This window comes from Micromys minutus (assembly GCF_963924665.1).
Source record: "Micromys minutus genome assembly, chromosome: 18".
Classification (NCBI taxonomy): domain Eukaryota; kingdom Metazoa; phylum Chordata; class Mammalia; order Rodentia; family Muridae; genus Micromys; species Micromys minutus.
In genome coordinates this window covers 39710315-39738181 of record NC_137953.1, presented here as the reverse complement: position 1 = coordinate 39738181, position 27867 = coordinate 39710315, and the positions used below count along the sequence as shown (strand labels likewise).

General features: G+C 39.8%; 1 protein-coding gene across 2 annotated transcripts in view; it reads left to right on the top strand.

Moving 5' to 3' along the window:
* AGK (acylglycerol kinase) overlaps positions 1 to 27867 on the top strand; it is a gene marked incomplete at its 5' end in the record, with an annotated part of 73750 nt that overhangs the window by 35995 nt on the left and 9888 nt on the right. For both annotated transcript variants that reach the window (XM_080932088.1, XM_080932089.1), the window contains 8 exons: positions 1396 to 1488; positions 4210 to 4242; positions 6049 to 6143; positions 13748 to 13817; positions 19096 to 19175; positions 21626 to 21683; positions 25651 to 25798; positions 26287 to 26384. In XM_080932088.1, coding sequence (XP_080788214.1) covers positions 1396 to 1488; positions 4210 to 4242; positions 6049 to 6143; positions 13748 to 13817; positions 19096 to 19175; positions 21626 to 21683; positions 25651 to 25798; positions 26287 to 26384 — 675 coding nt within the window. The remainder of the gene's footprint in view (positions 1 to 1395; positions 1489 to 4209; positions 4243 to 6048; positions 6144 to 13747; positions 13818 to 19095; positions 19176 to 21625; positions 21684 to 25650; positions 25799 to 26286; positions 26385 to 27867) is intronic.

Below are 27867 nucleotides of genomic sequence, written 5' to 3'. Positions count from 1 at the left end.
AGAAATATTAAAGTTTTCTTCTTATACTTCACTTGAAATTATTGGTCTTTGAAAGGTTGATTTCCTCTCTTTTCTGTTAAATTTTATTTCCAAATAATTTTAAATTTTTAAAAATGTTACAAAAACTATTCATATATATATATATATATATATATATATTTCTTATTTACTTCACCCTATTAACATTTTTACTGTGCATGCACATAATTTCTCTTTACATTAATGTGCATGTATGTGTATAATATATACAGGAATTCCTACGTATGTTATGAATGAAATCATTGAGCCCTGATGGATGATCTTAGGCTCCTCTCCTTTCCCTAGAAGATGGGGTGTGGAACTCAAGGTTCTACCCTGTAAGGCGTCTGTTTGCCTCTGGTGACCAGTTCTTATCCCAGACTCTCCCAAAGTTACCTAGCACATACTCTGTTATGTTTGAGGAGTTTTCTGTGAGTAACAAAATAGCTTCTGTGGATTTTTAGAGTTCTATGCTGGGAACAGGGCACAAAGAGCAGGTATTTCAAGTTATACTAAAGGCATTTTAGCCCATCTGATATTTAAGTATTTAGTTTTTGCCTGCTAGTGTATCTGGTGTATTTTGAATTGAAGATAATATTTTTCTCTTTACTTGCTTTATGCCCTTAGCATTTGTCTTCAGGGGTGTACATATCAATGTACATCCTGATGGTGGCTAAAATGTACATCAAATGTTTAGTAAAAATAGGAAGGTTGGAGTGCTCTTCTGTGGGTTCTTTCAAACACACTTGCATTTTTTATGTGCCATCATATTAAAACAATAATCATCTTCACTTACTTAACACAGAACTAGTTGCAAACACTTTTCTAGCTGCTTTAAATTCTGTTGTGTAGCAATAGTACAGGTACACCATGATTATTCCTCTCTTGATACATGGAATTCCTTGATAAGGAAATTAAAATCCAGTGAGTTTAAAGCCAGTCAGTTAAAAAGTAGCAGAGCTGAGGTTTACTGTAGGTCCCTTGGGCTCTGAAATCTGTACCCTTTTCATTATATCTACTTCCCTATTTACATATGCACCTGACTTCCTGCCGTCAGATGACAGAGTGCAAACAATGCCATAGAAGCCATGCTGGACTGGAAGAGTCCTTCAGTAGACTAGCTGTACTACTAAGGCAAATTATTGGGCTCAAATTTTATTTTTAGAATAAGGAGCTGAATAGATTGTTTCTGAAGTCATTTCTAGCTTAGGAAGTTTAAAATTATAAAAATCTATACCTAATTGCTTTCACAGAATTTTCATCTCTTTCAACCATGTAAGATTAAGGGAACCAATATAAAACTTTAAGGAAACTTTTCATCTTTTAACATGTGGTCTTACAATGACAAGTTTACCAAAGCCATCTTTGATATTTCAGACAGATTATGAGGGACAAGCCAAGAAGCTCCTGGAATTGATGGAAAGCACCGATGTGATCATTGTTGCTGGAGGAGATGGCACACTGCAGGAGGTAGGGTTCTCCCTGCCCATGTAGGGCCATTTTTAAGGGGAGAAAAATGGATATTAGGTTCTTGGACAGTGGCAACAATAATTAGGAAAATTGCTGTAATTCAGTATTTTAGGGCTATTTGCTCTCAAACTCACACAGCCCTAAGCTTTTCTCTGGTACTTTTCCTTTCATGTGTTTGATAAACCTCCCTCCCAGCTCAAAAAGGGGGGGGGGGGGTTATATATAAACAAGTCTGTCTGAGAAACTAAATAAAACAAGCAAGGATTTATAATCAAGCACTTAAGATGAAGTGGGAAGATCTTGGGTTCTAGATAGTCTTGGGTTACACAGCAAAATTAGACCTCAAATATTGAATAAAACAAGAAGCAAAATGTGTATGGATGGGTCACGCTTGCTGTGCATAATGTTATGAGAGCTCTGATGACACCAGGGCTTCACTTGGTGAAGGACAAGTTCTCATTAAATGAAAGTTCCTCTCAAGAAAACACTTTATGGCCACTCACATCATTTCTGTCCTATAGAGAGTTAACTCTCAAGACTGCATTTGTAGAAAGAGATGTTACTTGTTCAGATGTATGCATTTGCCTTCTTTTCTCTCGTTCTTTTTAAGGCTGGTTGTTTGGCCATTAGTGCTACAGAGCAAGCCTCATGTAAGCTAGGCAAGTACTCTACTACTGAGCTACATCCCTGGCACTGCCTTTGTTCTAGCAGTATTACCACTTATCCTCAGTGAGATGCTATACCTATGAGAATGCCCAAGGCAGAAAGAACACTGGCAGTACCAAATATCATGAGTGCAGAACAGTAGGAGCTGTTATTCATTGATTGTGGAAATGCAGAATGGCTCAGTCACTTTATATCTATTAGAATAACCAAACTCCAGGTAAAACAAAATGAGAAAGGAGTGGTTTCACTAAAAACTGAACATATTCTTGCTGTGTGGCCCAGCAATTGTGTTCATTGGAATTATACAGAGGAGTTCACAACTTACATGCTTACAAAAAATCTGCACATGGCCATTTATAGCATCTTTATCTACCGTCGACCAAATGTGGAAGAAATGAAGGTGCCCTTTAATAGGTTAATTGTAGAGTAGCATACCCAAGTAACGGATTCCTTAGCATGAAGAAAAAGAACTATTCAGTTTTGACAAGATTTGGAGCACATTACTCAGTGAAAGAAACTACAAAAAGACTGTAGTCTACACTTCAACTCTTAGGCTTGTGGGGCAAGCAACAGTAGAGAAAATGAAAGGATGAGAGGTTGCCAGAGGTTGGGAGAAGAGAAGGATTAGCAGTCAGCACACAGGACTTTTGGGGAATGAAAACACTTTGGAGATGATAGTGATGGAGAGGAGTGGGTATGTGTCTTAAAAGCTGTGAAGTGTAGAACAGAGTGAACACCAATCTAAACAGAGAAATTTAGATGGTAATGTAATGCAGGTTCATCAGTTTTACCCACATACTACATTACTGTTGGCTTTGACCTCTCTTCATCAGTGTGATGGACCAGAAGTGAACAGCAAAAAGGCTGTCCTAAGTTTGAGCCTTGGTTAGCTTCCTTTTTACAAAGGCTCTGCTAATGACCTTGTAGTTGTTTGTATAGCTTGTTAATGAAACGTGAAGAGTTCTGATTGTACACCTACAGAGTGAAGTAAATCACTGTCAGCCCTCATAATACTGAACCCAATGGGGCAGGACAAGATAAAGGGAGGAGATATGTCAGCCTTTATTTACAAACTGTTTTAAAGGGAAGACATTGAATTCTATATTTGGTGTATATGCAGTCATTATAAAACATTTGGGTGGTGGGGAAGCACTCTCATAGTGGCAAGGGGAAGAGGATGGAATAGGGGGATCCCTGAGGGAAAACCAGGAAAGGGGATAACATTTGAAATGAAAAGTAAAGAAAATATCCAAAAAAAAAAAAAAAAAAAAAAAAAAACTAGAGCCTGGGACTGGAAAGATGGCTCAGTGGTTAAGAGCATGCTCTTCCAGAGGTCCTGAGTTCAATTCCCAGCAACCACAGTAGCTCTAAACCCTCTATAATGGAATCTGATTTTCTCTTCTGATGTTTTTGAAGAGAGCAACAGTATACCTATATACATAAAATAAATAAATCTTTCTTTTTTTTTAGAAAAGGCATTTGGCTAGAGAAATGATAGGTTTTTATGACAGCCCCTACCTGTGCAATCCCAAGGAAGCTAAAGCAGAAGGAATGCTGTGAGTTCCAGGCCAGTTTAGGCTACCTAATGATAATGAATAGAGTAAAATAAATGATTAATGTCAGTTAGCCCCTTTGGTTTCTTAGCCCTCAGGAAGAAGCACTTGAGTACAGATTTCTAAACATACTAAGCCATCCTGTCCTCTATATGCTGCAAAAGGCTAACATAGGCTTTCCTGTATAATTGGAAAGAATTCATATTTCTCCAGAACCTACAACACATAAACATTAGTAAACTTATTTTGTAGACCTTGAAATATAATTTTACTAATGCAATGTGGAATTTTTATAATTTATCTCAGTCTGTACTTATTCTAGGTTAAGAATAAAATCTAATTTAGCACTGATCATTTTGACAATACGATGTATTTTTAAGATCTAATACATCATTTAATATAGCTTCTACAAGAAAATAAGTTTATGGTTCATGAAATTTTATTCTAATTTTGTTTTGATAAGGAAAATGCATGTTGTTTATAATATTTTTTACATTCATAGGTTGTTACTGGACTACTTAGAAGAACAGATGAGGTGAGCTATAAAAATATATTAAGCTTCTACTTGCTCTCATTCTTTTATTCTTTCCCCCTTACAATGCATACATTCATGTTTATATTTGTAGGTATGTGTGTATGTATATATAAATAGCATCTATCCATCTATACATACATACATGCACACATACATATGTTGTACTAAGGATTGAACCAGGGCTTTGGGTGTCTAGGTGAGCGAACAACATTGATTTACACCTCCAGCCCTTTGTTCATTTAATTTTTATTTTCAGACAGGATCCTGATAAGTTGCCCAGACTAGCCTTGAATTAGTGATTCTCCTGCCTCAGTCTCTGGACTCTGTGGGATTGCAGGCATAGACTGTTATACTCAACTCCTATGTTACATTTTCAATCCAGGGCAATTGTGATAGGATTGCATTTCTGATCAGATGGTGCAACACTTCTTCCTCTGTCATAAGTTACTCTCACAAACCCATGGTGGACTTCCTGTGTTGGTAATTCAGGCTACTCTGTACCTTTTAACAACAGCTAGTATGCTATATAAACATTTCCTATAGAATCTTTTCTTTGTGGAATTTTTTCATAAATTTAAATTGCTATGTTTATATAAGAGGAGCCAGGTAGCAATTAAGTGGGTGAACTAAACACAAGAACCTGAGTTTGATCCCCGGATCCATGTAAAATCAGCAGAGTGGTGCCACTAGTAATTTTGGTGCTGGCTGACCGGAAGGAATAACTTCAGAACTTTCAAGCCATGTGGGAGACCTTATTTAAAAAAAAAAAAAAAAAAAAAAAAAAGGACAGTGTTTAGGGAACAAAACAGGAAGTTGCCGTCAGGCCTCTTTGTGTACTCTGAACACACACACACAGACACAAATATGTAATTCGTGTCATACACAAGAATGAAGAAGATCTATAAACATCTACATCTTTGGATCTTAGAAATGTTAAATACAAGTCAGTTTTTAAAGAAGGTGAAATATTTCTACATAGTTTTAAAATTCAGAAAGCAGTACTGTTACTGTGTGCTATTTGGTCTGTAAGTATGTAGTAAGAAAGAAACAATGGAAAAGAGTCATGCCAACCTAGTATAGTGGTTTCCTCTAGGAGGGTTCTCAAAGGACTTTATCTGTCTCTGCCTATTTATTTATTTAAATTTTGAAATCCAATTCATTTCTTAAGACATCAGAAGCAAAATGGCAAATGTTCTTAAATCTGGGTTGAGAACTTATAAAAGATCGTATTCATTTCCCTGGCACAGTTTAAAATATTTTAGTAAAAACAATAAGAGATTGTGTTCAAAATAAACTTAAGAATCTTCAAGTAATGGCTGTATATGTGACATTTAGTTAGATCATGTTATGTCATCATTAACTGGCCATTATTTGACATACTCTTTATATTTGAAGTAGATAGCTTATGACACACTGTCACCTGCCATTGGTCATGGTAGAATTAGTAGGTATTGTTGGTTGAATTTTGTCCCTGTATTTCTTAGCCAGTGTGATAGCTTAGTACAGTCTCTCACACTGGTTCATTGATCCAGTTGTAAGGTTGTCATTATCTTAACCCAGTTTCAAACAAATAATTGTAGTTACTGAGTACCCAAACATATCTTCTAAATTCTGAGTCATTGTGTTTATTGACTACTTGGTTTTAGAAACTGCTCACATCGGGGTGTTTGCTTACTGACCTAGAGATGGGAATGGAGATAAGATGGGAGACACAGCTTACTTTGTCCTAGAGGATACTCACATGCCTCCCTTTAAACCTAATCTCTGACTGTAGCAGTACAACATTGTTTTCTTTTTGTTTCACAGGCTACCTTCAGTAAGATTCCGATTGGATTTATCCCGCTGGGACAGAACAGTAGTTTGAGTCATACCCTCTTTGCCGAAAGTGGAAACAAAGTCCAGTAGGTTGTCAATGTGGCATGCTAACATTGTGTGATAGAGCCTGGGCCTGAAAATTAACTTATGTGAGAACATCGGCTTTCTAAATATTGATAGGCTGAAACGTCAGGTTATTGATAGGGAGCACCCAGTCTTTCAGAGAATTGGCAGACTCTCAGTTGAGGTGTGGTACCTTCCTAACCTAGTAATTAGTTCATCCTGATGTCAGGGATGGAGATGGACTCTTTCTGTCATTGCAGCTTTTCTGCCTTTACACTGTAAGACCCTTTCATGAAGGTGAGGGCAGATTTGCTCTGATCATTTCCTTTAAGTACACATGGTGACAAATAGTCTCCTAGGAAACCAAACTGCAGGTAGTAGTGGCTTCCTTATCTTGGTGATAGAAGCAGGTAAATCAACTAAATGTAGTCACATCCTAGTGACACCCTGAAGTGGCTGGGAGCATGGGTATAGTAGATGGGAAGGGAAGGGTTGACGTCCTGACAAGTTACATTGCTGTGAGGCTAACACTGTCCTCAGGACTCAGGCAGATTGAATGCTGTATGGAACAACCTGTCAAAAAGGTAGTGATCCTGAATTTGAGGCCTGGCTATTATGCAATTAATTAACATAATCTTGAACAAATGGTTGTCAAAAGACCTACATAAATGTTGGAGAAATTTTTACATAATGTGTAATATAAGGCTTGTTATAGAAGTCAGAAAGTAAACATTTATTGAATTAAAAATTTCTGAGTTTTTCTTGTTATAACCTTCTAAGTCAATAATAATAATAGAAGGTACTTTTTAATTTGGGTTAAATGTTTTCTCCCGGCATTAGAGTGCTTTCCTAGACTAGGTCTTATAGGCTGACTTTCCTTGTTGTAATTTTGAGGGCCAGCAATTGTATCTTTAACAACTTTATTCGATGCATATAGGAAATCCCAGGCATGCATATATATGTTTACCAGACCCTCATCCTAATATCTCTCATATCACACCCTTATAGGATTCTCTAACCATCCTGAGGCCTAGCAAGCAGGAGAAGACACTTTAGTGGGCCATACTTTTTAGTCACAGGTTAGAATTTTTGAGGGCAATGGATAATGATGGATGACTGACTCAAACATTTTTGCTGGTCTGATATAAATCCCCTCCAGTTTGGGACTTGACTATATTAGGGAGTTTGTCTTTCCCTTGATCAGTAGAGGTTATTGAACTACTTCAGCCAGCATTTCCGAATGGTGTTTCAGTGATCTGACGAAGATTATTCTCTTGTGGAAACCCTTCCAAACTGAAAGCCTCCACTCCCATGTGGCCACCTCCAGGATCTGGGATAGTGTTCTGTTTCTTTGGAGCTTTTTTTTCTTGTTTTTAAACTATTGTTACTGCTGCTTCTATTTATAATTTGAAGATTTATGGAAACCTAATCTCTAAGCATGCCTCAGGGTCCTTGAGTAATCAGAAACTCTGCCCTTGGCTCAGAATTTTGCAAACTTTTAAAAGTGGCCGCTGCCTAGGACTATGTAAAAAGACCAAAGCTTTGCCTTTTTTTCTGCTGTCAAGATCTCTTGTAAAATAATTATTAAAGAAGAAAAAAGTCTTTTTCCTGAAATGTGGAATATCTCAGGTAAATAAACCTAAATTCCAGGCTGCAGTGCTTCCTTATTAGAACTTTGAGTTATCATCAGGGAATGATAAATTTGAGGTGCATTTTAGTTGTCATCTCCCAAGCAACTCAGAGAAGCAATTTAATGCAAAAAGTCTTTCTGAATTGCATTAGGTAGAGTTGTTCTTTTAGGTTTCCCAAGGCCAGTTTCCATGTGCCAGGTGCTATTCAGATTAATAAGTACAGTGCACACATCAGCTATGGTGGTTCCCTCGTAGGCTGTACACACTCAGGACAGTATAGCCTCGACTTGTGGGCATGCGCCTTGCCTCCTCCAAGTAGAATCTTATTTTTAAAGAATTTGCTTTTCACTCCCAGCCAACGTCTATATTGAAATGAAAGAAAAGTGTGTGTGTATGTGTGTGTGGGGGGGGTTATAGATAAATATGGGTGTTTGGGTTTTTTGCCTTCATGTGAATTCTCAGTGCTCAAGGAGGTCAGTAGAAGGCATTGGATCCCTTGGAACTGGAGGTGCAGATGCCAGTATACCTCATGTGGGTGCTGGCAATCAAACTAGGGTCCTCTGCAAAAGCAGGAAGTACTACTATTAACCACTGAGCCATCTCTCCAACCCACAACTGCTTAAATAACAGGGAAAAGCAGTCCAGACAGTACAAGCACTGTTAAGACTATTCAGCAACTCATGTATTGACGGCTTGGCGAATGCCAAGCAGTACAGCCACTATAGGAACTAATGTGGCTGCTTCTTATCAAATTAAACAGAAGCTTGTCATACTGTTAGGTATTTACCTAAGATAAATGCAGACATATAGAGTTATATACTAAGCCTTATTTGTAGAATCTGCTGTTAATTGCCAAGAATCAGGAACAGTGCCAGTATCAACCAGCTCATGAATGGCTGACAAATTATAGCACATTTATACACCAGAGTGCTACTTAACCATAAAACAGAAGCCATGTACCCATGTTGTTGATGCAGTCAGTAGTGTGAATAGTCTCGAGCTCATGCTTTTTTACTGTATTATATGATAATTCTACAAAAGATTAAGCTGGACATGGTAATTGCTGGAATTTTTTTTACCACGATTGTGGTAGGAGTGGGTTGGCAACAAAGATTGATGAGAAACTTACGGGGATGGTAGAAATGTTAATGTATTTTGATGATGGTGTTGGTTTCATACATACATTTGTCAAATGTATGGAAAGGTATGCCTGGAAGGACAGATTGTATTGCATATGGATTCTAAATCAGTAAGTCTGATGTAGAAGAGAAGCTGGCCCTTCAGTTTCCAGGTTAGCATTTGAGAAACTGCTGGAGGATCTCATGGAAAGCTGACAGGACTGTTTGCCCAGGAGGCACAAGGCCCTGAGCCCAATACCCAGCACCACAGTTGAAAAACAAAACAAACTACAAACTCTTCTTGCATCTGAGCAGGAGCGGAGGGCAGCCAAACAGCTGCTGTAAGATTGAAGGGACAGGTGGGAACAGAATCATGACTTACCACGGCAGAGGCTCATGAACGGAAGCACCTGTGGGAACCAGTGCCCCTGTAGGAAAACCTAGGTTCTGTGTGGTCAGCTCTTGAGAGTTCCAATCACTTTGGAACCCAGATTTACAGGTTTCCTATAATATTGTGAGATTTATCTCATAGTTTGCTGAAGATCCCATACTAAGTGCTAGAAAAGGAAGAAAGGAAGAAGTTTAAAGTACTCTGAAGTGGTCTTTTTTCCTTGTAAGATCTGCATCAGGAGAAACTAGTTATGCAGGGCCCAACCTTCTAGAGCAGTGTTGGAGCTCAATAGGGATCGCTGACTCTTGCTGGCTCTGGCCTTCCACATGGGAGAAGGGAAATACCCAACCCCAACCTGTTCTTCAGACCTGTCCTAACGTACAGGGTAGAAGAGAGTGAAATGAAAATGGAAAGAACTGGACAGTTTTCAAACCCATGCAGACTGTACAGCGTGCTTCTGAATAAATAACACGTGCATCAAGGAAGCTGAGAAGTTTTAAAATATTTTAAATTAGATAAGAACACTTCTAAAAATATGTGGTAGACAGTGATTAGAGAAAATGTGGAGCATTAGTGTACAGAGTAGAACAGAAGGCAGAGCAAGGTTAAGTGTGGAGGCACACTGTAGAGGCGTACACATGAGAAGCTGAGGCAGGAGGATTGTGAGTTTGAAACCAGACTGGTTACATAAGCGGACACTGCCTCTGAAATCAGGAGGAGGAAAAGCAAGTTGAACTCAGAGTTAACAGAGGAAAAAAAAAGTTTAAATCCAGAGTTAAAAAAAAATAAGAATTAGAGAAAAACTCAGTGAAATTGAAAATAGAAGTCAATAGAAAGCTGGTTCTTAGAAATAATAAATAGCTCAGTAAGTCTCTAGCCAGGCTACATAGAGATTAGAAAGGACACAAATGACTTATTCTAGTGGTGAAAGAGAGGATGTCACAACACAGACTAGGAACATGAAAGGTTAGGAAGGAAAAGTAGTATAACTCTAGGCTCTTAAGTTTGATAGCCTCGGAACAAACCAATTCCTTCAAAGACGGTTGGGTGCCACTTATGCAAGAAGAAATAATTGGCAAATGGATTAAAACTAGTACATTCAAACAGTAGAATCTCATTCAGTGATAAAAAGAAATGAGCTACGAAACCACAGAATGACAGGAATGTATATTACCAAGTAAAGGAAAACAGTTCGAAAAAGTCTACACTATATGGCTCCAACTGCTAAGAGTCCAGAAGAGAGGACGTTGTGACAGTAAAAGGGAGAGCGGCTGTTAGGGTTTGGAAAAGGTACAAAGAGATTTGTGTAGTGGTAAAATCATTTAGAATATACTACTGAGTGGTAGATGTCATTAATGTTTGTCTAAACCCATTAAGACTGCAGCTATGATCAAAACTGGATTATGAATGGCAGTAATAAGTCAGTGTAAGTTCTTCAATTGTGACAAATGAGCTAATCAGTCTTGGGTCGGGGTGGAGATACAATAATGGAACAGCTGTGCTGTAGGAGGGAAAGGGGTTGTATAGGGACATTTCTGTACTGACCCTTAAATATTTCTATGAGCCTGACCTAAGATGGCTCTAAAAAAGAAGTTTTATGTAAAATCATTGATCTGTAGCAACACCCCACCACACACACACACACACACAGACACACAGACACACACACACACACACACACACACACACACACACACACACACACGAGAGAGAGAGAGAGAGAGAGAGAGAGAGGGAAAGAGAGAGAGAGAGAGAGAATTTAAAAAATTAACATAGTCCTTTCAAACTTTAGTAAATTTACTTGATTAAACAAGCATTAGAGATGTGCTCTAGTTTCTCCTGAGTTTTGTTAACATCAGCATATGCTTTTGTGGCTACTATCTCTCACCATTAATTCTGATTATATGCTAATCCTATACCCGTTCATTAAATCTGTATGATTGTGTGTCAGTAAGGTGACTATCTACAGTGTATTGAAACAGAGCAAACTGGTTTCATAGTGATAATCAGGAAACAAGTAAAACTGAGAAATTGCACACATTCAGATGCTATGCTCTTTAGAAAACTGGTTTTTAGAGTTCTGCTTTTTTAAAAAGCAGTGTGGGGGAAGGTTGAGGGCACTGATGTGGTGGTATATACCTTTAATCATAGCAGTCAAAAGGCAGAGGCCGATGGCTCTCTGAAATCAAGGCCATTCTAGTCTGTGTAGCCAGTTTGAGGTCCCCTGGGAGACAAAGTGAGACCCTATGTAAATAGGAGCAAGGGAAGAGGAATGTCGTTCAGTAGGTAAAATGCTAGCATGCATGAAACCCTGGGTTCCATCTGCAGCATAAAATAAACCACTCATGATGGTGCACATCTGTAATCCCAGTACTGGGGAACTAGAGGGGAAAGATCACAAGTTGAAAGTCATCCCTGGCTACACAGTGAGTTCAGGGCCAGCCTAGGAACATGAGTTAATCATTTCTCTCAGCTTTCTTACATGACCTGCATTTCAGTGCAGTTCAGGGAAAGGTTTTTTTGTACAATAGCGGATCCGTGAGAAAGAAGGATAGACTGAGCTGAAGAGACCACTCAGTGGTTATGACTGCATGTTACTCTTGCAGAGGACCCAGGTTTGGTTCCCAGCACCATGGTGGTTCACAACTGTCCATAATTCTAGTTCCAGGGAACCTGATGTTCTCTTCTGACCTCCACAGGCATCGCAGGCAAAACACTCACATGTATAAAATAAATTAAATGTTTTAATGATAGATTTAAAAAATTATTAGTTTGGAACCCAGTAAATCTAGATGATGATTTTCACTGGTGGCCATCATTACCAAAGATAGCAGGTGTTCTTTGTCTTCTGATGGAAACACATACTACCACAGGGATTATTTAATGTTGCCCAAATCAAGGATGAATTCATACAAACTTTCCATTCTAGCTCTCCTCAAAAAAATACAGGAAATAGACATATACACTAGGGTCAGACACATGCAGTCACTAAGGTACAAGTCCACAGAAATTCAGTAGATAAATGTCCTGTTTCTTAAACAGGAAATCGAAAAGGAACAGATAATAGAATAAAAGATTTAAAACACATAAACCAATCACAATTTATGTGTCTTGTTTGCATCTTGACTTGAACAAAGGAAGTAACTTATTTATATCGTTAAAATTTGAGCACTGTCTAAAAATGTTGATACACATGGGTCAAAATTGTAAGTGTAATAGTGGTATGTCATAAAACTCTCTTGCAGATACATAATGAACTGCTGAGACATCAGGTGTGCTTTCATATTTAGTGGCTTACCTAGTGATGTGAAGAAGTAAACTTGGTCATGACGGGATAATGGTTGAGTCTGAGTGAGGAATGTACAGGGTTCTCTGCAGTTTCTGTGCTTGAAATTCTAGAAAATAAAATAATGCCCAGAAAATACTGATCGCCTGTTATTTGGCATGCATTGTGCTGATGTCGGTTTTTCATTCGTCAGTCCATGAATATAAAGTGCCTCCACCCTTATGGAACTTCTCTTCCCCAGGAGGAGGCAGGTGATAACACTAGTCAGTACATGGTCAGGCTAGAGCCGATGGAAGGACAGCAACAGTGCAGTGTTGAGAGCCACAGTGAAGGACCTTGCACTAGGCTGGACTGAGTGGGCCTCTCTGAGGTGGAGCTGTCTGTCAGATCTGAAGGATGAGAGTGAAGGGCTTGCCAAGGCTGTACTAGGGCTTGGGAGGGTTGGCCAGCATCTGTGAAGGCCTTGATGTAGGGCTGCTCATTCTCTCCTGAGAGCATGTGTTTTACTGTCTCGCCACTTGGCTTACTATTTCTTTCATTGACCATCTTTTGTGTATTTGTGTATGTCTAACTTTGAATTTAAAGTACAAACTGTAGGTTATGTGCAGATCTGGCATAATTTTATGTCCTGAATACTTTTTGCTGAGTTTTTTTTTTTTTTTTTACATAGAAGTTTTTGCAGAGTTTGTGAGAACATAGATAAGAATAGTCTTGTATCTTTGAGGGAAAGAATCAACAGTGAGAACAGAGCATGAGGCGCATTCTTGTGGTCCTGGAAAATGAGGAAATGTGTCTTGGGTCATGGACTATCATTTACTATCAAGTCCTGGCCTTCAGTTACCTTCTGGCTGTTTGAGAAAAAAAGTTTTGTTTTTGGTTTTTGTTTGTTTGTTTGTTTTTGAAATGGTTGAATTTCTTATAGTGATTAAAAGATGTTATGTTACTCCCATGTTTTAAGTAGAAAGTTTTCCAGTACCTGGTCCAGTGGAGTGATGTAGTAAATGTATGTGTCAGTAATTGCTCATATGCTTTCCTAAGATTATTTTGAAAGACTAGCTTTTACTGACCCCCCTCTCCTAACAAGGATTCTGAGTATGTGAATGTGGGCACATCTGTATGCATGCTGTACACTGGGGGAGGTGACATTTACTTTTTACAACAGGTTTTCTTCCGTTTTTTTTTTTTTTTTTTCCCCATTTAGACATATTACAGATGCCACACTTGCCATTGTGAAAGGAGAGACTGTTCCACTTGATGTCTTGCAGATCAAGGTAAACTCATTCCTTTAGGTTTCACAAGTATTAAAAGTAATATTTAAAAGGTAGTAAGCACATGTTAAAGAAAATAGAGTGTAACAGTTTACATGGGTCTGATGAACATGACATTTCCTTCTCTTCCCACCTTAATCCCCACAAAGAGGCGTTGCTCATGATTCTGTCATCACTAATCAATGTGTTTATGATCCTACATGTGATAAAAAAGATGTGAAATAAAATTTACATCTGTGGTCCCTTTAAATCTGCACATCAGTAGTGTTGAATGTGTGATGTCACCTTGTGATGCATTAGCTTTGAACTTAACTCTTGGCCTCTGTTACATACAAGGATCCCTCTGTACCACTTTCCCCATGGAATTATATCTAGTTTTAATTTCTCTACCTACTGCCTTTGTGCCATAAGAAATCCAGCTATGCATGATTGGTTTTATTATTAAAGGACCCCCTGAGGCCAGACAAAATTGTGCAATATGCCTGTAATCCCAGCCCTCTATAAGTATCCGAGGGATGAAGGTTTCTGGCCATCTTCAGCCACTCAGCAAGTTGAGGCTAACAGATACCACATAAAAGCTTGCCTTTAAAAAAGACACAAAGACCCATACCATAGTTTGGCAGTAACTGGTTTTCTGTAGCTGTTTAGATGCTGGCTCTAGATGCATTCTCTTCCATGCTCTAGAGCACATGAGTTCCTCACACCCTGCTGGAGCAGCTGTCATGATCACTTGGTTGTCTTGTAATCTTAGCTCTCAGATGAGTTATGAATAGTTAGGATTTGGCAAATTATTGTCCATTCTTTCTCAAATCGGGAGCAATGCTTTCTGTAGTTTTCTGCATTTTGTAACACTCCATTTTTCTATTGAGCTGTGTAACATTTTCTTCTTTGTAGAGGATAATTTGTTTGAGAAATATGCTTGCTGGCTGTGCCAATTAAAGGGCATAGAAGCAATTACACCTCACCGTGAGCTTACTTGGCACGCAGATTTTGGTTTTTAATTACTGCTATTAAAAAAAAAAACCACAAACACCAACAACAACTTAAAATAAAAGGAGAGTAAGTATGAGGCAAGAGAGCAGTCAAGGATTAAAGGGACATCACAGAAAGACATAGGAGCCAAGCTGCCTCTGTTTGAATATAAAAATTATTAACTGTGGCGTATCTCTATCCATATATCTATCTCCATATCTGTATAGATATGGGGAGACGGGGAGAGAGAGAGAGAGTGTGTGTGTGTCCCTGAAGTCTGGGTAATATAGAAGAATTGTCATGTTGTAAGTATAGAAGGAATATTAACATTATTTTTCAGTCACCATTTTGATATCTGAGTTTAGGTAGAGATCCTCAGTAGAAACTGAACACAGTGCATGGACATCTATTGAAAAAGAAATCTGCAAGCATTCCCTAAATTATTTACCTAGCCGTTAAAGGAGCAGATATGTTTTTGAAGTAGAGAAATCTAGCATATGCTAATTTTTCTGGTCATGAAAAATAATTGACAGTATCTGCCTTCTGAGAATGATGGCATGTCGCTGTACAGTCTCTGGCCCCAAATGTCAGCTAATTTCAATCTAATTACGAGATAGTAGTCAGAAAAAGTCAAACTGTGGGTCATTCTAAACATTTTACTGTCTTCCTTTAAAATGTCAGTGTTACAAAATCCAAAGAAGTGGTCTGTTCAAGATGAAAAAATAAGAATCTAGTAAAGAGTACTGAATTTGAAGAATGAAAACCAATTGTAATTATGGATGCTGTTAGAACAAGTAAAGATACTGTACATGGCCTGAAACACACTGCCTTTCAGCCTTTGGTTCTTTGAAAGTGACACCCATGCAAGTCCTTGCTCTGGCAATATAATTGCTGTGAAAAGTTCTGATGTCTGCAGCTGCAAATCTAACACTACAAAACATCACAGGGGCCGTAGAAGAGCACTGGCTGTTCTCAGTACCTACATGCAACAGCTCAGAACTTGCTGAAAACTACAGTTCCAGGGAATCTGATGCCCTCCTTGGCCATTGTGGGCACTGCATGTGTGTGGCACACAGATACGCACACAAACGCACAGATAAAGATACAAGCATAGATAAGACTATTGGAGACCTTGGAAACAGTGGCTTTAGGTGAGAGGTATGAATAGTATACATTGTATTACTTAGAGTTTTGCCTCTACATTGTTTTTCAAAATAAAAAACCAGGATGAAAGAGATGGTTCATTAGCAATTTCTAATTTTTTGTCAACATTTGTCTAAAATACTAGAAAAAGATATACTTTATGATAGGAATTAAACAACTATTCTTTTTTCATCTAATTTTTCTAAAAAAGCAAATGGCTCAAAAGGTAGAGTTGTAGAGTTGAATCTTCCTGCAATGGTGAACCCTATGTGTTTGCTCACATCTGACCTTAAGATGTGCCTGCTTCATTCTGTAAAAGTTTTAGGGATACACACACACACGCACACACACACACACACTGTGCCATGATCCCAACTTTAACCCTGAAAGTTGATGTTATCCTGGTTGAGTATCCCTAATCTGAACACCCAAATGCCAAATGTTTCCAAATTGGAAACTTTAGGGAATTTCGGATTCCACACTTTGATGTGGAGAAAGGCTCAATCAGTAGTATTTGCAAATATTCCAAAATGTGAGAAACCTAAAATTGAGAACATTTTTGGCTGTATGCCTTTCAGGACACTTAACCTATATACAGTTTACTAGTACTTCTGTATAATTGGTGAACCTACAAGTTTACAGCCAAGTTTTCTTTTATTTTTCTTCATGCAGTGATGTCTAGCCTTTCCATCATGATCTCATTAATCATAATTTGAACTGCAATTGATCTTTTAGTATGTAATACAGATAAGTTGTTTTCACAAAGCCTAAGGATTATGATTAAGTAGAGATTTTTATCTATAAAGACATTGTTGTAAAATGATTGTTAAAGGAGGTGAATGAGGAGATATATTTAATAACTCAGTGATTTAGTATTTATTATATACATGTTAGAGTAATGTATTTTAGAATAAATTGAACGTAACGAAAATTTTACTATGCCTGTTAAATATATCTTGTCTCAACCCCTGTACTGGCTGGTTTTGTGTCAACTTGACACAAGCTGGAGTTATCACAGAGAAAGAAGCCTCAGTTGAGGAAATGCCTCCATGAGATCCAGCTATAAGGCATTTTCTCAACTAATGATCAAGGAGGGAGGGCCCAGCCCATTGTGGGTGGAGCCATCCTTGGCCCAGGCCATTGTGGGTGGTGCCATCCCTGGGCTGGTAGACCTGGGTTCTATAAGAAAGCAAGCCGAGCAAGCCAGGGGAAGCAAGCCAGTAAGTAACATCCCTCCATGGCCTCTGCATCAGCTCCTGCTTCCTGACCTGCTTGAGTTCCAGTCCTGACTTCCTCTGGTAATGAACAGTGATGTGGAAGTGTAAGCTGAATAAACCCTTTCTTCCCCAACTTGCTTCTTGGTCATGATGTTTGTGCAGGAATAGAAACCCTGACTAAGACAACCCCGTTCTCGCATACACTAATTTTATAAATCAATGTCAGATTTTTTACAATCCCTGTATATTAATGACACAGCCCAGGAAGCACAAAATTTTAATCAATTCTTAGAAAATATGGAACAGTAGCTTCTACCCTAGTTTCTGAGGAACCAGTTTAGTTTAATTGATTTTTTTTCTTCTTATTTCTGAAAATTGCTTTCAGATTGTGGAGAAAATCTCTGTCAACAAAGCTTGACACCATAAACATCTTAGATAATGCTTAATGTCAATCTTTTCTTCCATGAGCACCATGTTACATAAACTGGAGACTGTTCAAATGTACAATGAATCATCAACTAGAATAGTATTGTATTTGTATTTAGCTCATTCGCTCTTCAATTTGATAAGGAAGTCAAGATGTGTTTCTTTATATGACCTATTTTTAAAAAGAACACAGACAGGCAAGAAACTATGTTGGCTCCATTTTCAAAATATATTCAGAGGCCAGCATCTCTCCTTCACTCTCTTGTTCCCACCCTTGTCACCTTCACGTTACTTCAGAGCCCTCTGTGACCTTGCCTTTCACCCTAGCCTCCCTGTGGTTCGTTTTCAGTAGCCAGTGAATGATCAGAAGGTAGGGCACATCACTTCTCTGTTCAGAGCCCTCATAGAGAGTACATCTTGTGTATTGTATTGATGCCTCACCTGTCAATCAAAAAGTTTATGGCTTAGGCAGGAAATGGAGGTGGCTTAATTGGTAGTTTTATATTTCCCTGTTGGTTACTGATGCCTCACTGTTAGGTCTCTTATGGTTTCATGTGTGAATTTCTTTTTGTATACATTTTTGTGTGTGTTTTTTGAGGTTGGAAATCTATTTTAGCTCCATTTCTTTGAATTCCTCCTTTAACTCTCAGGGTAAGTACTCTCCAGTCTCTTCATACTTGAGTGCCCTAGCCCACAAGTCTCAGATGAAGTATTTTCTATTTGGTACCTAGAGACAAACACATCCTTGTGATACCAATCAGCTGGTTCCCTCTGCAGGACCTCTTTGCACACACTCTCTCTCTCTCTCGCCCTCTTCCCCACCCCTCCTCTCCCTCCCTCTAGTTCATTCTCCCCATTGCTTATATGAATCTGAGGAGTAGAAGAGCCAGTCTACTGCATTAACAGGTATACAGCAAAGGAGTGAGAGGTCGGTGTCTCTTTTCTGTATAATTCTCCTTAGACTGTGTATGTTTCTCACAGATTCCTTGCTTGGCTTTGGCACAGTGAAAGGGGAATGATGCTGATGCTGGGATTGCAGGAGCCCCTGCTCCCTTGAGCACAGATGTAATGTGCTGTCTCTGGGACCTCTCCCCCTACCCCCGTCTTAATTTTGGCTTATGTTAGCCATGTTAGCCATGGTGGAGGAGCGATGGTATGGGAGAGTCCAAGTTGTTCCTCCGTTCTTCAGCAAACTATGGAGTTGTGTGCAGTGTAGTACTACACTTCTTTATAGAATGTGGGGGTGCCTTGTATCTATCAGTTTTAAGCTGTTGGATGTTTTGCTGCTCAGAATTACAGCTAATATGGTCCCTTGAAGTCATAAGAACTTATACATAAGATTTCATCAGTTTTAAAGTGTGGGTCATTCAAGCTCTCCTATCCTGTATTCATAGGGATAATTTCTTTAACATTTGAACTTACATATAACATGTTTGGTTTGATGAGATAGACCGTCAACATTTTCTAGGTACTCATGAATTTACTGTTCTCACAAAGCTAAACCTATTGTATTTAACTTCCAGGGTGAAAAAGAACAACCTGTGTATGCAATGACTGGCCTCCGGTGGGGATCCTTCAGAGATGCTGGCGTCAAAGTTAGCAAGTAAAGGATTACTGTGTTGCTATGTGATGAGTTTTTACAAGTTTTATTCAGTCCTTGATTTTGAGGTTTTAAAATACAGTGGTCTGGGAGTAAATCTTCTGGGCCTGGAAGTTGAATTGGGTATTGATAATGAAATAGGAACAGCTAGGTAAAAGTTTGAATTCTATAGTCAGAAAGGATAAGGAAATTTCCATTAAGAGAAGGGTATGTCTCTAATTTCAGACACATTTAGCTTAGGTTCAAACAGAAGGGAAGCTGGCATTGCTTATCAAACAGCAGCATGCTTAGCTAGATCCCAAGGTGCTGCCTGGCCTCAGCCTCAGGGAGCCCTTACAGTCCTCGTTGGTCAGAAGGTTGTGTGTAAGGCATTTGAGAACACTCATAGGTAGAGAGACCAGGGACTGCTCCCTTTTACAGGAGAAAAATGGTTGTCTGGCTTTGCTGACTGGAAGAATGGGCTCAGGAGTGATTAGTGAGCCACCGCTGGCTTTCATGGACATAGGCTTAGTTTTAGAGACTCCAAAGAATGAAACTTCTGGCTTTGGAAGAGACGGGGAGAGGTAGTGTGGTCTGGCTTCCAAAGCAGGACTGAAGCAGAGACCGGGCAAAGATCATCCCCTTTCTGGTGAAGGTGTCCTCTTGCCGATAGCCAAGGGCTTACAGTTTTAGAAGAGATGATCTGGGTAAGGATTGCTCTGAGGTACCTCTCAGCATCAAGAACTTCTCTTGGAGTTCACAGGCCAGACTGTTAAACTTTCTCCCCAGGAATCTCTCCCACATTTCACTCTGTTATCCCTGGTAGTGGAATTCCCAACGGGAATGCCCGTAGAGGACTATTGCTGTATCTCCGCTTTCACCACAGTCTTTTGCCAGTGTGCCGAGGTTATGTTGACACAAATTACCTTGTGTTTGATCTGTCATCTCACATTCCCACAGCTCGCAGAGAGCAACTGCTTAGCTTTCTCTGAGAAAGTCTGCTCAAAACAAACTGCTTTCCCAAGTGTTCTGATCAACAGTTCAGCGCTGTTGCTGGTCGGCTGTCTTAGGACTAGCTCCTCTACCTGGCTCCATAGTGTGGCTGGCTTTCTGATCAATGAGTTTCAAAGCCTGTGGGGGGTCATGTGATACCTTGGCTAGGACTGACCACGGAGTCACTTTTGGAGTGGAATAAGAAACATTCCCTTTCTGGCCTTAGGAAGACTACAAGCATTGTGCCAACATTTACTATTGGAAAAAGTGCAAGGAACTGCTTAAACTGTAGAAATAGACCACCCAAGTCAGGATGTTTCTACTTGGCTAACTGAGAGAAGGAGAAACCTATAAAGAGCTTTAAAAATATCATAAAATATCAAATATCCAAGGCCGCCACCAATACTACCAAAATATCAATGTGAGTGATAATTTAGAGTGGCTCCACATTGGCTATAAATTCCTTATATTGGATGTTTAGGCCATTATCCCTAGTGAACAGCTCTGCGTTTTAGTTTTAACCCTTGCCCCTTCTCTGGCTGCTCTAATTCGTCTAGCCTAAAGTTATTCTCGCTGCTCTTTGACGTGTCCGTCTCAGTCCATTTCGCAGTCACTTCTGCTCTGCCTGTGCTTCAACCTGTGTCCATTCCACAGCATGGCCACCACGCTCATGCTGCTGTTTCCTTCCTGACTGTCTTATCAATAGTGATCAGTTTATGTCACAGCATATGCAGTCACTTATAATTTACTATTATTTGGAGTCTGTTATCTTCTCAACTCAGGGACCCAAAGGTAGGAATTTTATACTGTATTCTTCCTTATGTTTCTATTTCCTACATCTTTCTCCATATGTGTAAATAAGAGCGAACTAAAGGCATTCTATCTGAACTGGTCAGGATCCATAAAGTAGCGCGGGTGTTGTCAGAGATGAGTCCAGAGAGTGGCGTCCACATCACTTTCTGATTGTAACTAGTAGTTTTCATGTGCTTAGCAATATATGCAGTAAGTTTTCACTCTGAGACTTAACACTTGTCATATTAAAGCTATATAACATGAGTAATATAACTGGTTTATGAATGTGTGTGCATTTAGTGTGAGAGGGGTCATGAGGTACAGGATCCAGTCCTGTATCTTGTGACACATTAGATCATACAGCTTTGATAATACACTGTCTCTGTGTGGCTTTATTGCTCTCCTTGTGACTCTGACTGTATATTCACCCTATTCTGTGGGTGAAAAAGAGACTCATATATCTGTTACTAACTACAGAAATCATTCGCATACAGAAACCATCTAATCGCATATTCTTAATGTGCCGTTAACATTCAGGGCAGAAGTGGGCTACTTTTGTGTTATGCCGCAATCCTTAAGCCCCAGAGCAGCCAATTATAAGAGAGGTTCACTCCTGATGACTTGATTGTCTTGGATGCTGTTTAGCACATTGGTAGCTCTTTTCATCTTTTTTTCTTGTGTTTTCTTAGGTACTGGTATCTTGGTCCTCTAAAAACCAAAGCAGCCCACTTTTTCAGCACTCTTCAGGTAAATGCAATTTATAATGTAGAACATGACCTATGTTATTTTGATGTTTCTCAATGATGCCTATATTTGAGATATTAATTCTTTGCTAAAGAGCCATATCACATGTTCCAATACTAAAATGGGGGACATTTGATTTGTATAATTACAGAAAACATTCTTGTTTTGATAAACAACTACCGTGATATCTGTTTCTTTCTATCTATATCTATGTATCACCCATCTACCCACCCATCCATCCACCCATCCATTCACCCCCCTCCATCTACCCACCCACCCAACCATCCACCCACCCACCCACCCGTCCATCCTTCCACCCGCCCATCCATCCACCCATCCATCCATCCATCCACCCACCCACCCATCCATCCACCCATCCATCCATTCACCCCCCTCCATCTACCCACCCACCCAACCATCCACCCACCCACCCACCTGTCCATCCTTCCACCCGCCCATCCATCCACCCACCCATCCATCCATCCACCCACCCATCCACCCATCCATCCATCCACCCACCCATCCATCCACCCATCTATTCATTCACCCATCCATCCATCCACCTACCTATCCATCCACCCATCCACCCATCCATCCACCCATCCACCCATCCATCCATCCACCCATCCATCCATCCACCCACCTATCCATCCACCTATCCACCCACCCACCCACCCATCCATCCATCTATTCTTCTATCCAACCACCTTTTTTGTCATTCTCTCCATGGCCAAACCCTTGTCTGATTTTTCTTGGATACTTGCCTTTGCTATTCATTCACCTACCCTTACCAGATAAGCCTGAACAGAGCGAGCAAATGCCTGCGTCATCAGTATGTGTGCCTATGGCAGTGCCTGGCAATGAACTGAAGCTTTGTAATGGATTGTAGATAAGCTCTGTAGGCTTTTACATATTATTAGTAGGTTTCCAGTTGTTTGGGTTTAGCAGGTGTAGCACTCACTATATTGGACAGTACTGTATAGAACACTTCCCTCATCACAAAGTTCTGCTGTCAGTGTTCTCTCTGTATTAAAAGGTAATTAATTAGGCCCGAGGCTGTAGTATAGAACGGTGACAAAGCACCTTGCCTAGCATGTTTAAAGTCCTGGGTTTGATTACTAATGAGAGAGCAAGGGGGATATAGAAAAAAGTTTAACAATTTCATATTAATAAAAAACTAAATAGGAAAATCACTCAATTAGATGAGCTATATACTGTGTTTATCTTTCATGCAGATCTAAACTGAATAGTCGCAATTTATGTTGGCTAATCTGAAAATTGATTGTAAAAAATTAGACTCCAATGTTAACATTTAGAGTTATCTGATTTCTTTTAATTATAAAATAAGATATATCCTTTGAAGAATAACTCTTAGAAATTCTAGATGGATTGAAAAATTACATGAAAAAACTAAAAGTCAGTAAAATACTTGGAGTAGACACACATATTTTTCAAAATAGAAAAGGCAAGACTCCTGAGTTCAAATTGATTAATAAAATGTTATTGTTAAAAAGAATAATGTCACTAGTTAAGTAGCAGCACCCTGGGAAGCCACAGTAGCCTATACGTTTAATGGTGGCCTTCTAGATCCTGTAAACACTTTTCATCCAGTGTTTATCAAGTGCTTATCCTCTGTGCTTGGCGTATAGAGCACAGGCTGCACAGGCCCTCTGACCTCAGGATACAGTCACACGTCAGAGAGCAAGGGCAGATGGCAGAGGAGGAATGTAGACAGGCGGCACAGGAACAGAGGGGGGCCTCCTAAACCTGTCGGAGGATCAGAGAGCCTTCATGAGCAGGTGGCATTTATGCTCAATTTAAAACTGGATAAAGGGCACTTGGGGTAGAGAACTGGCCTGTGTGAAGCCACCATGATAAACCGTAGTCACTAATTCAGGCTGGAGCAGTAGGACGTGTGCATTGGATCCAGAAGGGCGGGGATTAAGTAAGGATTGATGTACACAGATCTGCATTGTGGGAAAATGGGCCTCTACATACACAAGGAGGTGGGCATGCATAGCTATCCAGTGATCAGGAAAGAGTAAGTGCTGAGGTGTAGACTAGGGTTGTTAATGGCAGATGGTTCAAAGTGCCACTGGAATAAAATTCTCAGAAGCTTGAAGAATATTAGATTGGCAGATTTCTAGAGGGACTAGAGGTATATAACTGTGTTCTTTATTAATGGTAACGATGATAAGACCAACTTTGTGGAGGAAAATGAAGTTTCAGTTTGTATGTGGTGGGTGTAACTTTTCTTTGGTACAAATACATATAGATACAGTTATGATTCTGTCTGGAACTCCAAAAGAGGCCTTAGGATGAAGAAATGTGTTTCCATGGTGTGAGGATGTGACCACTATTGAAAGTGCAGGTTTGGGGGGCTGGAGAGATTGCTCAGTGGTTAGAGCACTGTCTGCTCTTCCAGAGGTCCAGAGTTCAATTCCCAGCAACCACATGGTGGCTCACAACCATCTGTAATGGGATCTGATGCCCTCTTCTGGTGTGTCTGAAGACAGCTACAGTGTACATATATATAGTAAATAAATATTTTTAAAAGAAGAAAATATAGGTTTGGGAAAGTTCCATTATGAATTGATGACCAGGAAAAGCACAAAGGACTGTAAACATTTAGAAAACTAGAAAAAAACAGATGATTGTACTGAGAGAAAAGCCAAAAGAGAGTCCCAACATAGCAGCCAATCAAAGAGGAATTTCAAGAGCGAGAGGAAAAAGTACAAGTTTTAGGAAACAATGGGAAGTCTAAATAAAAGCTACAGATTGTCTTCTGAGCTTGGTAGCTGTCAAAGGTCTGTCAGGTTCCAAAGGAAGAGGGTTAGATTATAACAAAGAAGGCTGAGGAGTAAATGGTGGGGAAGAAATGAGACAGTTAAGGAGTGCTGGGCACACCTTAACCCCAGGATTTAATAGGCAGGAGCAGGGGGATTTCTGAGTTTGAGGAAATCTGGTATATGGTGTGAGTTCCAGGACAGCCAGGGTTACACAGAGAAATCCTGTCTCGAAAAACAAAACAGAACAAAACAAAAAGAAAAACAAAAAATAAAATGCAGACACTCAGGGTAGACTGTTTCCTCCCCAGGAGAAGACAGAAAAGTTAATGCTGAGAGAAACAGGAAGGCAAGAGAGCCATGCGCAAATGGCTGTGTCTTTATAAATCCCAGCGCAGAAGAGGGAAGACTAGGAAGTGGAGAGAAAGGAGACAGAAAAGATGACTGAGTTGGTTACACCCAGTCACAGACAGAAGGGTAGGATCCAGGGTTCTTGCACAGGGGAAGGGCCTCCTTTATTACTGAGACAGGAGAGAAGTAGCAGTCTGTGATGTCACTGATAGGCTTCTCTAACGGGTCTCTGTCTACACACAGCGGTATGATTCCCCACAACCCAGTAAGTGGTAAGCCCTGATTTAGAGATCCCTCCTTTCTTCACACACACACACACACACACACACACACACACACACACACACACACTAATAATAATAATAATAATAATAATAAAGTGTATCATAAAGATGTCTAGTGTGAGAATGCTGTGAAGAGGCCTTAGACTGGATTTGAATTCTGTCCTCTATGTGGAGTCTATTACCAGCAGAAGTAGGTATTTGATGGAACAGATTTCATTTCATGTTTGTGTGCCATCTATAAACTGAGGGTGAGGTTATCGTGGGAGCACTCTGATCATTCATATTGGTTTCTATTGTTCGGATAAGTGTGTACAGTAGTTGTCAATTCGATTTGTTTTTCTCTCTGCTGTATGTGGGGGACATAATAGAGAGCACAGTCACTGTGTTCGTGCTTTTTAAGGCAAGGTTTGAAGCTTCTTAGTCACATGTGGGGAGAACTCTGCTCATTGAAGAGACAATTAAATTATTAGAGTTCTGACCTTTGCAGAGCAAAGCCCCCTGTGTTAGGAATTATGTGTACGTGATGGAAGCTTTCTTCTTCATTAACAGGAGTGGCCTCAGACTCATCAGGCCTCCATCTCTTACACGGGGCCTACAGAGAGACCTCCCATTGGGCCTGAAGATGCTCCTCCCCGGCCTTCTCTGTACAGGAGAATATTACGCAGGCTTGCCTCATTCTGGGCACAGCCACAGGACGGTGAGCAACGTGGTGACTGGATTACAAGCTCTGTTCAGATTATAAGTGGCCTGAAGCACACACCCAGAATCAGTACTAGATAATTACCTGGTGCTGGAGGAGCCATTCCAGCATTGTTGAATTCAGACTCCTGGGTGTTGTCAGGGCAGACGTCAATGTCTTGTGACAAGGCACCACAGGTCCTTGGACTCTTTTCACTGACATCTGTGCTGTTGTGCTGCTTTCAGCAAGGATGCTTTAGACAGCGAACCTGGTGTTTGTCCCTGGGTATCAGAAAGATGAAGTAAAATGCAGAGCTGGACTAAGGAAGCTAACTACCAGCTCAGTTCTCTCTCTCTCTGTCTCTTTCTCTCTCTCTCTCTCTCTCTCTCTCTCTCTCTCTCTCTCTCTCTCTCTCTCTCTCTCTCTCTCTCTCTCTCTCTCTCTTGGGGGAGGTGAGGGAAAAGTGTCAGTAGAAACACGGACCCATGTCTGATGGATTCCCACAGCCTTCTCCCGAGAGGTGAGCCCTGAGGTCTGGAAAGATGTGCAGCTGTCCACCATTGAACTGTCCATCACAACCAGGAACACCCAGCTTGACCTGGTGGTAAGTGTACTCATTTACAAAAGATGAATTTGGCGTCTGGGGAAAAGTGGTAGTGCTTTTCTTGCACTAATTTAGTATGTTTCTGCTTTACTCTGTGGGCATAGCGATGGAAAATGAAGGAAAGCGGTGTAGTGTGCCTTTGGGAAACAGTTGCACTGGGAAACGGTAGCTGAGTGCATTGGACGCAGGAGCTCAAGGATCGCTGAGCATGCATTTGTTCATGCTTGTGTGGCCTGGAGGACTCGGAAGCTTTAAAAGTGAAGTGCTAGATTTTCACTTGAGCAAATATGCATTATTTTGTGACTATATTAAATACATAGGCTCAGAGTCCCCAGGAGAATCACACCGTCTATAGTTCTATACACGTGGGGATCTTGTGAGATGGGATCTTGCTGTACAGTACAGGATAGCCTCAAACTGATCTTCCTGCCCCAGCCTCCGGTCTGAAGACAGGCACTGTCCAAAATTATTAGTCATATATGGCTATTTAAATTCATATTACATGGGATTAAAATAAAGTTTAAAATGAGGTTTCTCAGTCTTGGCAGCCATATATCAAGTGTGTGATAGCCATATGTACAGCTGCCATATTAAACATACAGATGAAAATTTCCAGCAGTTTAGAAAATTCTATTGGCTAGTGCTGCTGTAGACAGTGCATTAAAATAACCAGAAAACACAAGAAGTATAATGAAACAAACCTGACTATCTGCTGGTTTTATGTTGCCTATAAGGAAAACATTGATTTTCTAATTTTAAATGATGGAAAGTCAAAAGAATGATATCTTATGGAACATGAAGCATTTGTATATAAAGCACTATTGTCACATGGATGGGGAGCTGGAGAGGTAGCTCAGTGGTTAAGAGCACTGACAGCTCTTCCAGAGGTCCTCAGTTCGATTCCCAGCAACCACATGGTGGCTCACAACCATCTGTAATGGGATCCAATGTCCTCTCCTGGTGTGCCTGACAGCTACAGCGTACTCAAATGCATAAAATAAATAAATCTTAAAAAAAAAAAAAATGGACTTTTTTTTTTTTTTTTTTTTTTTTTTACCTTGTAACTTTCTGTTAGTCTTTTATAGTTAAATAAAAGTGACTCCTAGGATGGCAGTGAATGATGGGTTAATGGGATTCCTATTCTTTTTTTTTTTTTTTAATTGAAAAACTTTATTTTAAAAAACAAAGATAGATGTACAAATTTTTAAGCATTTTTGCATAAAAGTATACAAATACATTTTTAAGGTTGTAATTAAGTATTTGTGGGTACATATACATACACATGTGTATATATGTAACAATATAGGAAAAGAGGGTATCAATTTGAGGGGATAGGAGAGAAACTGGGAGGAGCTGTAGGAAAGAAAGGTGGATGTAATACAGTTCTATTTTAATTAAAATATATTCTTTTTTTTTTTTTCTTGAACTTCACACAGTCTGTGAGTTGTTTCTGGGGTGTTCAGAGCTTTCTGGGGTTAGTATC